This window comes from Manis javanica, chromosome 2 (assembly GCF_040802235.1).
Source record: "Manis javanica isolate MJ-LG chromosome 2, MJ_LKY, whole genome shotgun sequence".
Taxonomy (NCBI): Eukaryota; Metazoa; Chordata; class Mammalia; order Pholidota; family Manidae; genus Manis; species Manis javanica.
Window position 1 is genome coordinate 186789534 of NC_133157.1, and position 17876 is coordinate 186807409.

The 17876-nt window shown below is 42.2% G+C and overlaps 1 protein-coding gene across 1 annotated transcript; it reads left to right on the forward strand.

The window, feature by feature from the left end:
• Nucleotides 1-154: 154 nt before the first annotated feature.
• Nucleotides 155-9161, forward strand: ODF1 (outer dense fiber of sperm tails 1). Its single transcript, XM_017648804.3, has 2 exons — nucleotides 155-626; nucleotides 8602-9161. The coding sequence occupies exons 1-2, from the start codon at nucleotides 307-309 to the stop codon at nucleotides 9032-9034; spliced, it is 753 nt and encodes a 250-aa protein (XP_017504293.2). The 5' UTR covers nucleotides 155-306; the 3' UTR covers nucleotides 9035-9161.
• The last annotated feature ends 8715 nt before the right edge of the window (nucleotides 9162-17876 follow it).

The window sequence follows — 17876 nt, forward strand, 5'->3', positions numbered from 1 at the left end:
GCTTAGGGGACCTATCCAACTTCAAGGCCAATGAAATCTCAGCCTTACTGTGGTTCTGAAAATAGCTCTGTAACTCTAAAGGGGGGCCTCTGGAGACCATGACTGTGGACAGTTCACATGGTAACCAGAAGACTATGACATACACAGAGGGTGGTGAGGTCATAGAACTCAAGCTTTAAAGTAAGTGAAGCAAGCGGGGCCTCATTTATTTCTAGGAGAAACTTCTGAGAAGAAGTGCTTGGAACAATTTTTTCCCCTGAGTGCCATTTCCCAAAGGTACTCACAGAACAACAAGGTGTGACTGTAATGGCTGCACTGAGTTGTCTTTTGAACAGTGTCAGAAGGGACATCAAGAAGGTGGACAGAGAACTAAGGCAACTGAGATGCATCGATGAATTCAGCACACGATGCCTCTGCAACTTATACATACACCCCTACTGTTGCTGTGACCTGCACCCGTATCCCTACTGCCTGTGCTACTCGAAGCGATCCCGCGCCTGCGGCCTGTGCGATCTCTATCCATGCTGCACGTGTGATGTCAAGCTTGACTGTCTCCAACCATCTCTCAGAAGTTTGGAAAGGAAAGCCATTAGAGCCATAGAAGATGAAAAGAGAGAGCTTGCCAAGTAAAAGAACTTAGGATTTTTATAGTTGGTGTATAGCCTTAAAAGTTGAAGTAAGGGGAAATGTGACAATTGATACTTGAACAAAGATGAAAAGGGTTCAAGATAATGACTCTGGTGACTTAGCAAAGATTTAAGAAGAGTAAATGGGTCCATGATAGGAATTGTAAAATTCTTAGAAGACAAAGTAACAATGTCGATTGGCAAGGTGGCTGTTGGCTTACAGCCGCAGTGCCAACAAGATACATAATGTGGCTTTAATGAGGGGAAGAAATAAGAATAGAGGTGTCATTAAAAAGCTATTGGAAGCAGTAAGCTATACATTTTTTTCTGGTTATGAGTAAAGTGACTTGAGTATATTTGGACTTACAGAAATGACTAGAGAAGAAGCAATAATAATTGATTAAATTCTTAATGTTTGCCAGAGGCTTTAGAGCAGGGAGCAAATCGAACACTAGAGGCATTTCCTGTTTTGTAGGAAACCTTTCTCCAACTCCCCAACTCCAGACAAGGATTTAAAATCATCAGGAGTTGGATCTATTATGTCAGCCTCCTCCTCTAACTCTAGTAAAAGTTGTGCAAATAAACCAGAGAACTAAAAAGTGCAGCTTTCAGAACAGAGTTCAAAGGGTTTTAATTGAATTGGATGATTTTAAAAGCCACTTTTAAGATTTTTGTTCAATTACATTTATTTTTTGACCCAGAGAAGGCTTTCCTTTTCTAGCTTTACACATGTTATTTAAGTCTGTTTCTATTGATGAAAAGAAAATGTTAAAAGTACTATCCCTGGTTAAATGAATTATGGTGCAGCCACACATTGGAATAATATGTAGATGTAAAAAGGGCTGATGAAGCATTTTATGTATTGATGTATCAAGTGAAAGGCAAGGTGCAGAAAAACTACTTAACATGTTACTATTTTTAAAAGGATGGGCACAAATAGAGCCTAGATCTTTTAACTGAAATATACTGGACTTATAACATTATGTAAATGTAAGGTGTTCAATGTGTTTGATACTTTAACATATTATATATAACTGCTATTATAGTGATAATTAGCATCTCTATCGTTACACAATTACTATTTCTTTTTCGTGGTTAGAAAAACTAAGTTCTAGTTTCTTAGCAAGTTTGGTGCTAATAATGTTATCTAAAATTACTATACTGTGCATTAGATCTCTAGGACTTATTTACTACTCATTGCAAGTTTGTACCCCTAAACATCTTTTCTATCCTGATAGATCAATAGATTAGATAGATAGATAGTTCGGTAGATAGATAATAGATGATGGATAGAGAAAAAGTGAGAGAGAGAATGGTAGGGAGAGAGAGAGATCCTTAACAACACTGACATTGATGTTTCTGGTAAGGGCAATAGGGCAATTAATGTCCAGGGCATCAGTCACCAAAGGTCAGGAATGAAACTCCCAACTCGATAATCTGGGTAACTGTTGAACCACTGCATTGTGTATTTGAAACCAACATAAGATTGTATATCAATGATACTTAAATTAAAAAGAAAAAGAAAAAGAATGAACTTCTCTCAGTAGTCTGGAATGGGGCTATTGCCTGTAAGTCATTTACATTCAATTTGAACCGATTTTTATTTTTACTTCTTAGAGTTTCAAGTTACATAAATATTGCACATTATGAATCAGGATTATTTTTTAAATAATTGTTCTAAATGAAGGGTTATTTTTGAACTGGCCTGTGTCCATTTTCCCTGCCTTTGAATACTTGAATACCCTTGAGCCAGTCCATTTAGCCTTTGGCTCCTGGCTGACTGTACTTTGCAGACTCCCCAGGTGAGAGCGCCTCTCTGCTCTGCACCATCTGAACGCCCTCTGCCTACTACAGCAGTCCCCATTTCTTGGCATGCAGGAAGAAACAGCATCAAGCTTAATTCTTAGCAGCATGGTTTATACAAGAGATAATAATTTCTATAGTTTGTGATACTTTTCCTGACAATGCTTGGATTTTTGCTGATTTTTTTTCCCACCTGTGACAGTATGTGAAGATGATGATGTTTTTACATTAATTCCTAGATCTCTGGACTAATAACTCTGAGTCCATTTGAGAAACGACTTCAGGCTTGTCCTCTTGTTTCCCCCCCAGTTACTTTTCTTCCCATTCATACCAGAGTGTGAAGCTCTCCTATGCACTATTTCTGACAGCTTGACGTTTCACTACCCAGAAGGGCATAGTGTCACCTGCAAACTAAATATTCAGTTTTCCTGAGTACAGATGAAAACGTTAACCTCATCCAGCCCCAATCCCAGAGGACTCCCCTATTAATATTTTTTCTTCTAGTGAAATGCTGCCTCTTTCTTGTCTCTCAGCTAGCTCCCAATCCATGATTAAATAGATCCAGAATTATCTTGCTGATTTAATTTTTTAACAATCTTTGTTGGGAAACCCTGCCTGAGGCCTTTTGAGTTTAGAAATCATATTCTCATGGCTTTTTTACCCCTTTAAAGAATGCTAGCATTTGTTTACGTGTGACATGTCCTTTTAGGTGCCAAACTGTGTTGTCCAGAAGGTTCTTTGTCTAAAGAGAAAGTAAGATTCTCTGGTCTGTAGTTGCTATGGCCCCAGTGGAATTGTTTTTCTGTTTGACAATCTGCTCTGCTTTGTCTCTCGGTGCTCCTTTAATTACTGGTAAAAAGGTTTGCCCTACAATTTAATTCCCTTATAAGTTTTGTGACCATACCTGTGTGTATGTTATCTGATTATGTGTGTGTGCACGCGCACGCACAAGAGAGGGAGAGAGAGAGAAAGGTGTGTCTTTAGTCTGGGTATAGAAGGTCCAATTCATTTCCACTGTTTATTGAGCAGCTGCCTCAAAAGATACCTTGGCAGTATCTTCCTTAGAGACTCAAATAAGTACATTTGTTTCTTTAGCTGCTTTGACATTCACTTTTCCTTCCCAAATTACCTTTGGTACGGCAAGCGCTAGCAGCAGTTCCTCTGACCTTTCCTTCCCCTTCTGGAGTTAGAGGGACAGAGGTGACCAAATATGATTTCCTTTGTAAGAAGCCATACCACCAGTTGACTAAAGTGTGCACCTGATTCACCACCACACTTCCCCATTCTCTGTTCTAAAGTGCAGAAACAAGCAAAAGCAAACCCCCTCAATCCTACCCCTAGGAGTTTATTATCTAATTGACGGCCTGCGTATAGCTGACACCTGGCACTAGTCCTGTAGACAAATGAACCTTGCTTTGCAGCTGTGCTCTCAAGGTGCCCTGGCTCAGTCCTTCACCCTTTCCTAATACCTGGAAACTAATCCTGAGACTTCACTTCCCTCCACTCACCCAAATATCTATGGTTAGTCTGAATCATAACAAGAAACTCCCTTGAAAATCCCCACACGAGGGGCACCATCTTCTGAAAATTTCAAAAATCTGCCTCATTTCTTTTCTTATCTACTCCTTCCAGCTTTAAGAATGTTTTCATTGAATCACTCTTACTCCATGAGACTGATGACTGTCAGCCCTCATGGGGTATAGCAGTATATTCTCAGGTCTAAGATTTCCAGCCCCCCATTTTCTGACCCACAGATCTGGGCAGGGCTAAGTGTGGGAAGCCTGCAGAGAACCCTGGGGTCCTTACCACTGGCGAAGGCTGGCTTGCGCATGGAGGGGAGAGCTGGAGTGTGTCCTTTTGTGTCCCCGCAGAGGCAGAAATAGGGTAGGCACCTAGGTCCCTCTCATACCCAGATGTCTCATAACCAAGTCACCCCAGGGTAGCAAAGGTAGGAGTGGCTGCCCATCAAGGCCGAATGAGTATCTTTTATTTGGCTTGACTTCACTGTCTAATGATACAGGACCTGGGGCTTGGTAACTTAAAGCCTTGAATTTTGGGGAAAGCCTTTATTCATCACCAGGCTGAACCTGATTCATATCATGAATGTGGCTCATCACTGTGGTGGACAGTATGTCTCACATTCAAGCAGAGCCTGGTATAGCCTGATAGAGTGGCTTCCCCTTTCCTGAGTGCTAGGCTTCATCTTCATTTAATCCTTCAAATGTCTTGGCCATCTTACAGACTTTCAAACAGATTCAGGGCAATGTTCTTGCTCACTATGAGTCGGGAGAGCCAGGATTTGAAAGCAGGTTTGCCTGAGTCTGGAATCCATGTGCTTAACCACCTGGCCAGGGGTTCTCAGAGTGGTCTCTGGTCTGGCGGCATCACCTGAAACTTGTCAGAAATGCAAATTCTTGGCTCCTTTCCAGACTTGCCAAAATCGGAAACTCCGGGGAGTGGGCCCCAGCCACCCTGCAGGGGACTCAGATGCAGGTATTTGCTGTATTTGCTACTCTGCTCCTGCTGAGTGACACTGTTCCTCAGTATCATCCAAAGCCTGGAGAGAGGAGAGGAAAAAAGAAGAGGGAGAAGAAGGAAGAGAAAGGGAGAGATGAGTTGTAAAGGAGGAATCAAGTTTAATGGTCTTTGGAAGGGCTCTAAATTAGAAAAGTGAAGTATGTACTCCAAGGACAGCTAGAAGAAGGCCTGCCTCCCTTTGCTCTTGGGTAGAAATAGGCCTTTTTGACATCTTCATTACTTTATTCATCACCAGGCTGAACCTGATTCATATCATGAACGTGGCTCATCACTGTGTGGACAGTATGTCTCACATTCAAGCAGAGGAAATTCAGCTTCAATGGGGAAATGTGGCAGACACAGACACCACCTGTCCACTAACTTTTCCCCAGCTTCCCCATGAGACTTCTGCAACATACCAAAGGGGTGACTTCCCTGTTTACAATGGTTAAGCTCCACCCTCATGATAACAACTAGAGGAGGCAATCTCCCTTTGCCCGGAACCTCACAGAGCCATGAAAAATCCCATGTAGGGTGACAGTAGGTATAGCGCCAGGCAGAAGTCAAGTTGCAAGTCCAGAGTTAAATCTGATGAGTAATATGTGGCTCCTGCAATTTCTCCTAAACCCACATATCCCCACTGATAACCCCTGACCCGGAAGCAAAAGGAAGAAGAAACCTGACCCAGCCAAGACTTCCCAGGAAGCTTCCTGAAGACCCATATTTGTGTGACACCTAAACAGCTGCCGCAGGAGCACAGGGGCCAGAATGACAAAAATAAAGGAATGGAGGAATCTAAGAAAAAAGAAACAAACATGAAATTTTACTCTGAGACTCTGATTGCTCAGAGGAGGAGATGGATCTGGGAGATGGCTTTGGCTTATAGATCTGGCCCCCAGCCCAGTCTCCTGCAGAGGGCACAAGGGCTTTGGTGCAACCAGCCATGGCAGTAGGCAGGGTTCCTAGCACTCCTACCTGGACTGCTTGGCCTTTCTTTTCAAAGCCCAGCCCTGTCATCCTGGTGGACCTGGATGTTTCTTGTCTATTGGAAGGCCTGAGCTAAACAGAACTTTGACTCCCAGCCCACACCCACGCCATGTGAGGTCCAGGGGTGCACATTCTGCTCTGGGTTTTGCTGTTGGCTTTGACTGTATAGGCTCCAACCCGCATTTCACCCAGAGAGGGCATGGCACATCTCTGTGAGCTGTTCTCTGCCCTTCCAGGGAGATAGAGTGCTTTTTCAACTGTTTTTCTCACAGAGATGAAGATTCTAAAGAAAGCCCATTTCTCTTCCTTTCTCCTTACCATGGCCTACGGGTACCCTGACATTACCACCCCAGGTTCCTTGATGTCACAATCCTCTGAATACCTTGTACAAGTTGTTTCTGTTGGCTTCAATATCTTCTAGGACAGCATTCTACTTGCTTATGTTGCAATTAGCTACTAAAAGCCTTGATTTGTTACCTTCGGAACAAGGACTCATACTTGTTAAACCAGTCATGTTAGGGTTTATCAGGTAAAAAAATACAGATTCAAAGCAGTATGTATATATCAAGTAGTATGTATATCATGATTTCATAAGAACACACTCCAAACACCAGATATGTATATAGAAACACACACACACACACACACACAGAAGAAAGTCTAACACCAAAATATTAAATGCTATACAGGATTATGGATTTTTTTAGAAGACTACATCTTCTTGCTTATCTGTGCTCTCCAGGTTTTCCATAATGAACTTACATACCCTATGTAACAAAAAGTGTATGAACAAATTCAGCAAAAAAAGAATTAAAAATGTACCTCAAACCAGTCACCTTATCATAGAGTCTAGACTCCTCAAACTGCAAGAGCTTCTAGAAATCACAAGCTCCAAGACCTACCTTTGGAGGCCAAGAGATACAAGAAGATTTTCCAGGAATATCTCTTAGAACACTGGTTTTTTTTTAAATGTTAAGTGATAAAAACATCTCAAGTGTTCAGTCCTCTTGGGAAGAATCAGGCAATTAGAAAGAAAATGGACCCTGAGTAGAGCCAGAGCATGTAAAGCTAATGCCAGGCTGCCATGGGCTGAGAGTGGGGCCTTTTCATTCCATGAGCTTAGTCTGCTGGCCAACATCACAACCTTGGGCTTAAACAGGCCTCAGTTTGAATCTAGGCTCTGCCATTTACCACCCCTACCATCTTCTCATCTGTAAAATGGTGATAATTACATTTGCATTACAGGGTTACTATGAAGATTACATGAAATAATGCCTATAATAACTTAGCACTTTCCATGGCACATTGTTAACAAAAAAAAAGACAAAAGCCCAACATCCTAACTCTGTGTCAAGCATTTTTATAAATACTTTCCATTCATTAACTAATTTAAGCCTCACAAGCTTAAAAAGTAGGTTACTACTATGGTCACAATTTTACAGATGAGGAAACTGAGGCACAGAGAATTAAGTAACATGTCCACATGGCACAGCCAAGATCTGAACCTAAATTCTGTGGTTCTAGAGTTTATGCCATTAGGCACTTTGCTTTACTACCTCTCGATATATCGTAAATGACCAGTTAGTGTGAGCTGCTGTTGTTATTGTTGTATTATTAAAGATTCACACAGCATGACTACTGAGCAGCAACAAGGCAACTCTGTAGGAACCATGGAGGTTGATTTGCTGCTCCAGGGGCCACAGGCAGTGGCATTTAACAAGCAGTGGGAGGGCAGGGGTAGGAAGACAAAAAAGCCCTGATTTGAAGTGTTTTCCAATTTCCATAGTGTAAATATTCCTACCACGGTTGATTTCAAACTATCAACATGAAGTCACTGGATGAGGAGGTGGGAAGAAATATGCACAATCCGTCCTTGCAAGCTGGTAGGACCTGGAAGCACACAGACACTCTAAGCTGACTGTCTCGGCTGGTCCCAGGCGTCCAGATTCTGGAGCAGCCTCACAGCAGCAGGAGACAGGCCCTTTGGGCAGAGCCGGGTTAGGGCACTCCTACCTTGGTGTTTGTTGATGGAGTTTTTGGGCTGAGTCTGCGCGATGGTCCAGTGGTGGCACCAGTCCTGTGGATCAGCAGGGCTGGGTTCTGAGGCTGACAGCCACCTTTAAAAATGCAAAGTTTAAATGGTATCTTATTAGTTGTATCTCCTAACAAAGAAAAAAAAAGCTCTAAGGGTCAACACATAATAGTAATAATAATGATCATGGTTAATAATTAAGCAGGATTTATGATGTGCCATGCACAGTGTTAAGCAAGACCCATAATCTCATCTAATCCTCCCATAGTCTTATGATGTAGGTACCGTTATCTTCATTTTACAGGTGAGGAAACTGAGGCACGAAGCTGTTAAGGAACCTGCCCAAGTTTCCACAACTAATAAAAGGAGGAGCTGGGATTTAAATTTAAGAGAAAGATCTGGGACATCAAGCACCCATCTGTTATTAACAAAGGTTTACCTGTGGGAGAGTGTGATTTACATAGGAGAACTCTCATTTCTTATTTTTTATACTTCTGCATATCTTTGACTTTTCACAAGGACTTGTGTGTACTTTTGCTATTTAAAAAAATAGAGATCACAATATTGCTTCTCAAGCTGTGTGATTTCTAAGGTCTGAGCTGCTTTCTCCCACCCTTTCTTTTTTCTCAATTTCAGACTGAGAAGAACAACAAATAGAATTCTGCCCTCCTCTTGCTGTAGCAGTAACGTATTAGGATCGGTTAACGTATGCGGCTTTGAACCTGACCAAGTCAAAGTTCGAGTGAAGGACGGAAAGGTGTGTGTGTCAGCCGAGCGGGAGAACAGGTACGACTGCCTTGGATCGAAAAAGTACAGCTACATGAACATCTGTAAGGAGTTCAGCCTGCCCCCGTGCGTGGATGAGAAAGACGTAACCTACTCCTACGGGCGCGGCAGTTGCATCAACATCGAGTCTCCCTGCTACCCCTGCACTTCTCCTTGCAGCCCCTGCGGCCCCTGCAACCCCTGCGGCCCCTGCGACCCCTGCGACCCCTGCAACCCATGTGACCCTTGCAACCCGTGCAATCCCTGTGGAAGCCGATTCCCCTGTAGGAAGATGACTTTGTAAAGTGTAAAGACCCGTGACTTAGTAGAAGACAGTACTTCAGCCAGGCAGCTCTTCCAGGGTTTCTCTTCCCCTCCCCGTGGCCTGTGTTATTTAAGGACATAGGAAACTGAATACATAACTGCATCCACTGGTGTTGTGTGAAAAATCTTTTGACTCATCCCACTACAGGAGCTCGCCCTATAGTGGGCATCATAAGTACCATGAAATGAAAGACGAGATGGTGAGATCTGCCCTCCCCCACACCCGACTACTGCCAAATTCCAGTAAAAGATCCTGTTTGGGTGGGCACCCCAGACACTGTTTTTCTAAACGATCCAGTGAAATGACCTAGCACAGAAACCAAACTATCAAAACAGAAGTGGAGACCAGTTAGGGTGGAAGGCAAGTGCTTTTTCAAAGCTATCATAGTAGGAGCCCTGGAGAGCACAAGTGCCCAAGCAAAACGGGTTCAGTTTTTTCCTGGGTCAGTGATCAGAGTTCAAAAGCACAGGGGCATGTTCCCTGACCCGGAGAGTAGTGTGGCCATACACAGCTTGTCATTTCTCAACATTTCTATGACTTTGGGGAATGGCCGAGTCTGGTTCAGGGTGGTTTGCAAACTCCTCAGGATTTGTTTCAACTATCTGCTTTTCTCAGTTCCTGGGACTCCTTTTAGGCACAGAAGTTCAGTTCAAAGTTTATGAGTGCAAAGGTTCAAGTTTCAGAAAATGACAGTGTAGTTCACCTGAACTTGGGTCCTCACGGCTCTACCCATGAGCCTTTCGTGACTACCAAGGCAGCTGTAAGTGCAAAGGAAGAAAGAGCCGAGGGGAGAGATCGGAATGAGGACAAGGGCTGGTGTCAAATCTGACTTGCAGGAAACACGAAGTCCTCACTTTGTAGTCTCGGCTGCATGTGGGTAAGAGCATTGGTTCTCAGCCTCGGCTGCACATGGGAATCACTTGGGGAGCTTTAAAAATATGGATGCCAAACAAAAAAAGAAAAATTAACAGACACACATGCTGATGCCTGGGATTCCGTCTCCAGAGATTCTAACATAATAGATTTGAGGTACAGCCTGGGCATCAAGCCTTTTAAAAACCTTGCCAGGTAATTCAAGCTCAGGTTGAGAAACTCTAGATGGGATCTTAAGCTCTCCCAACCTTTGTTCTTTAATAGCTTCCTTCAGCTTCAAGGTTAAAGAGTATTGATGGTGATAGCAGACATATTTTGCTTTCAGTTGAGGCAAGTAATGGCCCTTGAATACAGGTGATGAATAAAAAACTTTGAACATTTCAAAAATTTATTACCTAGCAATTAGGTATAAATATGTGCATACCAAATTGCAGTTACACTTATAAGTGTCTTGCAATTCTTTGATTACAGGTTCATAAATATTCTACTTTCTCAGTTACAAATTTTTGAAAATGATTTTGAAAGATCACCCTATAGAGTCAATAGAAACCCAGTAGGATACTGAACAAGTAGGAATCTCTGTCCTCTGGAGGGCGCCATTCCAGGACATGCCTGGCAACAGTTCATTCTTATACTCACTCACCAAACTTTTCACCCTCCTTTCTCTTAGTTCAGAAACTCATTTATTCATACAAACTGCCAGCCAGACTTTTTCACTTTAAATGCCAGATACTGTGCTCTGCAGCAGAGCCAGAGAGAGAAAAAAAAAATGTCCCAGTCACAAATGCCTCAAATTCAATTCAAGGAGGAATGGTATGGAGGGATTGGGGAAGGGAGTTGTAAAAACACAACTAACAAGGGCCAGGAGACACCAAAAAGGCCTTCCACACCTTGAACATTTCCATGGAATGCACTGTTGACATCACTGCCTTGCAGGGCACTCCAGGGAAGCCAGAGGCTGCCCCTTAGCTCAGAGCCTGGCCTGTGGTAGGCTTGTTGCCTGAGTCTGCTCACCACCCTCACAGGGAAAGACCTGATATGAACGCACCTGTTTATCTGTTGAGCAGAGCACAGTGCCAGGAGCTACTGTGAAAGAGAAGTATGTTTCTAGAAGCTTCTCATAGTGAAAGTAAAACTAACACCCACTAGACAACTATCAAGACATGACAACATGTAATCAATAACTAAATTGTGTGGTGTAGATGTTAAGTGCCTTCCAACATCAGAGACTAGGTGTGGGAGGGGAAGCAAGCTGGAGGAGGAGGCAGAGCTTAGATGTGGGCCTTGTCTGAGTCCTCAAGAAAAGGCACAAAGCAGGGTTTATTCCATGAACTGGGTTCCTGAGAATGAGGAGAAAGTGGGTGCAAAGGGAAGAAGAAACATCTGCTGTTTCCAAAATTGCCATTCACTGGTAGGATGGATCCCTGGACTCGGACAGCTCTGCAGTGGCCTTTATTGCACGAACACATCAAAATTCAACTAAAATGCCCTACTCCATTTGCCAGGATGGGACATAAGAATGTGAGTGGGTGAGGCAAGAAACTGGTCCAGAGAGTAGAAGAACAGGACAGAGGGTAACTGAAAGATGAGGGAGGCTCTCAGCTACCTCTGACCAGCCTGTTGCAATGAATGAACATATAAATTAAGTAAATATACCACCTTTTAATAAGTGTGCTTGGTCAGTATTGTAGAATTAATGTTGGAAGTGAATATAATTTCATCTCTTAGTGTACATGGAATACATCCTAGAGCTGAAGAACTAATTTAATGGTATCACAAATTAAAACTTCTCTTTCCTACCCTTCTCTCTCTTTCTCTCTCTCTCCATGTGTGTGTGTGTGTGTCTTTCTCTGTCTTCCTCTCTCCCATACCCTATGAGTGTTCCAGATTGGAAAAGGTTGGGACATTTTGATTTGGCCTTTGGCTAAGGACATTAAGCTGAAAGTTAAGGTACAATTGATCCTGAAACTCTAAGAATGGGTTTGTAAGAAAAAGGAGGGAGATGAGTCCAAAGTTTGCAGTGTTTTGGGGATTTATTATAGCAGAGTTCTGAACCAACAGACTCTTAGATGAGTTACATGATTTGTGATCATGGGTAGAAGACGAGACTCAGAAGTTACCCTTGGGGAGCAACTGCTTTTGATGCTGACCCAGAAGCACTTTCCAGTGTGGAGATGTACAGTAAGTACTGGTTTCCATCACTCAGGTCGTAAAACAAAAACCAAATAGTTGTCCATTGCTTAGGCTTCTGCATCCTAATGAATATCTAAAACTTGACAATCAGACTTAATTCTTCTTCTCCCTAACCAACCCCAAGGCCTGGTACCAGTATTAGTCACACAAAAGTCAGCAAACCTAGGGGATGTAGCACCACACCTTGAAAACTCATGAACCTGACCTTTGACAGATAATGAAGCCCATGACTTCAGGGCCTTGGGTGTGCTCGGAGAATGTGTCAATAACAGGAACAGGCCTAGAGCTGGGATGCCAGAAAAGGCGTTTGAAATGTAGCAGTCACTGTTCTTCAGACAACTGGTCCACCACTTGGAATCTCTTGCAGTAGGCCCTCTTTCTGCACAGTAGAGAGCTCCTCCACAGGCCCGGTAGAGTTACTCCAGTCCTTCGTGGAATGGGACCACCAAGCATCAGAATATATGCAAGTTCCAGTCAGGAAGGGTCTAGACAAAATACCCCTTCAATTCAAACTTCAGTGACATTGAATTTTCAAACACTAAGCTTAGGAAAATGATCTGAGAAAAGTTTTACTCTGGTTTGTGATTTTTTTTACACTCATGTAAACCCACTTTTTTTAACACTCATGAATTTATAGGTCAGAAATTCAGACAGGACACATGTGAGGATGATTTGTCGTTGCCCCATTTGGGAAGACCCACTGACTAGAATCTTCTGGAGGCTTCTCCACTCTCTGGCACCTGGGCTGGGATGATTCCAGGGTCGGGCTTAGCAACTTGGTCATCCAGTCTGTGGTTTTAGAGGAAAGGTCTTACAGGGGTGTAGGAAACATCATTCTTTATTATACACACAAAGAACTGCTTGTGTTGAAAATAGTACAACATAAGAAGAATCATGATAATCTGCATTAAAAATATTTCCTCTAGTGGAACATTTGAAATTAATACTATGCTAGAAAATGACAGAAATATGGTTACCTTGCCTGTGAAAACAACTATAGTCAAACATACTTAAATAAGTTTTGTTCACTGGTCTTTTCCCCACGTTTGCAGTTATTAAAACCATTTAAATTGAAAATGGATCAAGGCTTAGTGTTGTTTTTATAAATATAATGAGTATATATCCCAGATTTTCTGGGACAGCTCAGTTTCCAAATGACGGTATCCTGGTTTGGAGAGGATGCAGGAGAATGTGGTCCATGCATGTTGCATGTGTCTGGTCAGGGTCTCCTGACTGAGAGGTTAAGGAGCTAGTAAAGATCATCCAGATAATATGAGATGCCACAGAAAAAAAAAAACAACAAAAAAAGTACTTGAGCCAAACTGGCAGCCCTTGCAAAGGTGGTAGGAAAGCGTGAGGTCAGGACTTGTCTGGGCAAAACAACGCGATAGTAGATAGGCAAGTATCTCGGAAGAGGAAGTCTTAGTCACCTTCCTGTATGAGCAGTGTCAAATATTTTTAGCCTTCAGTGCCTGACCAGGGGCTTCCGAGGTGGTTCCACCTCCCAGGAAGCGGGTGGATTCTAGACGAGTGAGTCTATAGGGTTCATTTATGGGAGAAGCCTTCATCCCTTCTTTACATGAACCCACAGTGAGGACTTACTCTGCGCTGGGCAGCCTGAAGACGCAGGGCAGGAGGCAGAAATGGCCAAAACCACAATCTTTTCCTCTGAATTTTCAATCAGGGCGGGAGATAGACATGTAAAGGGGTAAATTCTAATTCCTCCTTATCAAAGATTCCTACTGAGATAGAACCAAACACTAAGGGGCACAGAGAGGGCAGAGCCTCTAACCACCGGGTAGCTGGAGGCGACTCAAGCAGGCCATCGTGTGGCAGGTCTCTCCCAAGTCCTTCCTGAGGCCGCTCCCCCCGCAGTGGATGACTAAGGGGAATAAGAACTGCTGTTTCCGGGTTTGTAGATGCTCTTCTGAGGAACGCCCTATCCTTCCAAGCTCCTTGCTTCTTTCCCTCTTTTCCTCCCTTTAGGGACCTATCAGACTCTAGGCAGGAAACAGTGTACCCACAGCTGGGATTTTTTAAAACCTTTTTAATGAAGTGATTATTTACACAGAAGTATGTGGCTTCCAATAAGCAATAAGAGATGTTGATACCCACAGCAACTACCAGCAGAGGGAAGCTGCTCTCACACTTGACCTGCAGAGGCAGGGGAAGAAATAGTGTCACCGGTGTCCAGGTGAAATCTGGAGCCCTGGATGAGGGGCTGCTTGACAGGAGCTGCGGCTGTAGGAGGAAGCAGCTGCTGCCAGGACTCCCCCTCTTTCCTCCCAACCTCCAGTTCCCTGACAGTGTACCCCACTGGCCAACCCCAGTGGAGACCAGAAAGCATGGGAGCCTGGTGATACGGTTCAATGAAGTTAGCAACTTGGGCTTTTGAGTTAATGGAAAATAATCAATATTCCTTCCCTCCCTCCCTCCCTCATTCCCTTCCTTCCTTTCTACCTACTTTGCAGTTTACCACAGGGCATCTTGCCAAGCACTCAGGAATAAGGGATCAACAAGCCAGACCTGATCCTCAACTTTATGGAGCTTACAGTTGTTAAGAAACAAAATTCATCTAAGTAAATTTGTAGATCTAATTGGCTTAATTAAGCAATTGATGAATTGGGCAGCATCCCCACTAGCAAGTAGAGAGGTGCTTCAAGAAGTTGTACAACTCGAAAGCTTTTTACAGGAAGGAGGGCTGGGTGGAAAATTATTAGCAAAAGAAAAGAAAGATCGTTTCAGGCAATCCTAGAGAGAAGTACAGGGGGGCCTTATAATGCAGACTACCCCATCTTCTTTTACGGCAGATGGAGAGGGCTCCTGTGACAGATTATCTTATCGGTGGTGCTGACCAGAAAATTCGTGGCTGACTACATTTCCGGGAGAGGTTGAGAATATAGGCGTGTTTAAATATTAGGCCCTGGTTTGGGAACTTGACCTAAGTGACACCATCTTGGGCCTGATTTTTTTAACAGTTTAGATGGGGACAAATATTGAGCATACAAATAAAGGGGTGCAGGGATGGGAGGGATGAGCTCAGGGAAACAGCCCTGGGGTCTGGGTTTGATTCTCCAAAGTCAGGCCACATAACTCCTCGCCCCTAGAACTACAGTGTCTGAAGGGTCCCCATGAAAACTCTTACTAAGAGCTGATCCTGAAAACCCCAGGTGATGACCACTCAGAATTCAAGGGCAAAATGCTTCTCAGCCCTAAGTCACTGTTCCATATGCCCTCTGTTATTATTTGGCATCCCTATCCCTTTTGCTTAATATATAACATAAGAGAAATTCAGAAGAACATCTTTTAACCTTGGAATGGAAGAAAACAATCTAAGCAAGACAGGGTACCCAGAAGCCAGAACAGAAATTACAGATATATTCAATTACATTTTATAATACTGAGGCAAAAATAAAGTTAATGGAGAAATAATAGTCTAGGAAAAAAACAGTTGAAACTTCCCAAAATTTATATCCTTGATAGGCAATTTGAAAAGCAAAGGACAACTTTTAAATGGGCAAGAAGAATGTTTACAGCAGCTTTAGGCGTAATTTCCAAAACTTGGAAGCAGGCAAGATGTCCTTCGGTATGGTACTGAGTAGATTAACAAACAGTGGTACATCCATACAATGGGAAATTATTCTGTGATATATTAAAAAGAAAAGATATCATGTCACAAAAAGACATAGATGAACCTTAAATACATATTGTAAATGAAAGAAGCCAATTTGAAAAGGCTACATACTGTATGATTTCAACAATACGAGATTCTGGAAAAGGCAAAAGTACAGACAGTAAAAAATGATAATTGCTAGGGGTTTGGTAGAACGGGTAGGTAGAGGGTTAAATAGATGAAGCATGGGTTTTTTTAGGGTGATAAAACTATGGTACTATGATACAGGATACTACACATTTGTCAAAACCCATAAAACTCTACGGCATACAGAGTGAACAAATGTACACAAATTTAAAAAACTCCTTTAGAAGGTCAAGGGATCCCAAAATAGAATGCAGACTGTGACAAAATAATCGGTATTACAAATGTATTCAAACATCTTCTACGGCAGGTGAGGGGAAAAGTTGGTGACCTAAATAACTTTGAAAATGAATCGAGTCATAAAACTAAAAGCAAAAAGAATTCCACATAAAACTGTACTTTAGATGATGAAGTTGTTTCCATCAGGGCACGGGGTTAACAGTTCTGATACTGTTATATATACATTCTGGAAAGAAACAGTTAAGTAAATGTTACTGGATGGTGAGAGCCAGGCTTCTCATTGTTGATGTGGGCATTTACAAATAAGCAAGGGTAGGAGGCTAAAATGATCCCTGTGGTAAAGCTGCAGACATAGGAATGAACCCATGTTTGCTTAGAAATATCTATAGATATGTATATATATATATATACTGATTTGTATGCACACATATTCCTTCCTCTGTCAGCTGAGAAGACCTGGAAGTAATAGTACCTCAGTAGCAATAAACCTATCTTATATCCAGACTGTGGTTTCTAATACCATTCTCTAATAAAAGAAACTAGGACTCCTTGGAGAATTAGTTGATTCTAGGATAGGGCAGGAAATATACAGAAGAACCTGGAGAATCTTGAAGTACCAAAAAGTAAGGAAGTGTTCAAAAAACACAAAAACAAAAGCCACATAATGGGAATATGTCAATGGACAGGGGAACCAACTGAAGGAAATCCCAGTGGCCACAGGTTAAACACAGAGGATAAATTAAAGTAGTACAGGATTATAACCAAAAGTATAAAGTAAATATCCATGCATCTACATGGATATAAATGAATGACTGAATAAATGAGGGAGAGGAGACAAATCTCTCCTGCAGAAGAATTGCAAATAATTTATGAAGATGCTCCACCCTCAAGGAGCAACTCCCTACTCCTTAGGCAGCAGACAGAGACTTCCTTTAAAAGAGTGCAGTATGGAAAAGGGGTTGAGGGGGAGGTAGAGTGACTTTACATTGGATAAATCTGACAAACATGACCTCAGCCAAGTAATCAAGGTCAACACCAACAGTGATAAGCCATGTTGATAGTCTGTACACTAATACCGGTCTAGTTATGAGAAGAAGATCAGACAAATGCCAGTAGTGGGACACCCTCTACAAAATGCTTGATCATTCTCTTCAAAACTATCAAGGCCATCAAAAACAAGGAAAGTCTGAGAAGCTGTCAAAGCCAAGAGGAGCCTAAGGAGATGAAACTAACTGCAGTGTGGTTTTCTGGATGGGATCCTGGAGCACTAAAAGTGCATGAGGTAAAACTAAGAAAATCTGAATGAAGTGTGGACTTTAGTTAATAATAATACATCTACATTAATTAAGTGTAACAAATGTATCATAGTAATATAAGATGTTATTAATAGGGGAAGCTGGGTGTGGGCTATATGGGAACTCTGTACTACTGTCACAATTTTTCAGTAAATCCAAACTCTTCTTAAAACAAAGTTTATTTTAAAATAATAAAACAAAATGATAGGCAAGAATGCAAGGTGGCAATTTATAGAAAAAGGAAATGCACATGGTCAATAATCTTAGAAAAAAATACCACAACCCCTTTGGTCTTTGTGAAAATGTGAATTAAAACAATGGCATATACTTTTTCAAACATCAGATTAGCATAAAGCACAGAAATACTATTTCACTCTGCTTGGCAGACAGTTTTGCAGTATAGAGGGCACACTCATTTCTAGGTAGAAGTGTAAATGACTTAAAACTTTTGGGAAATAATCTA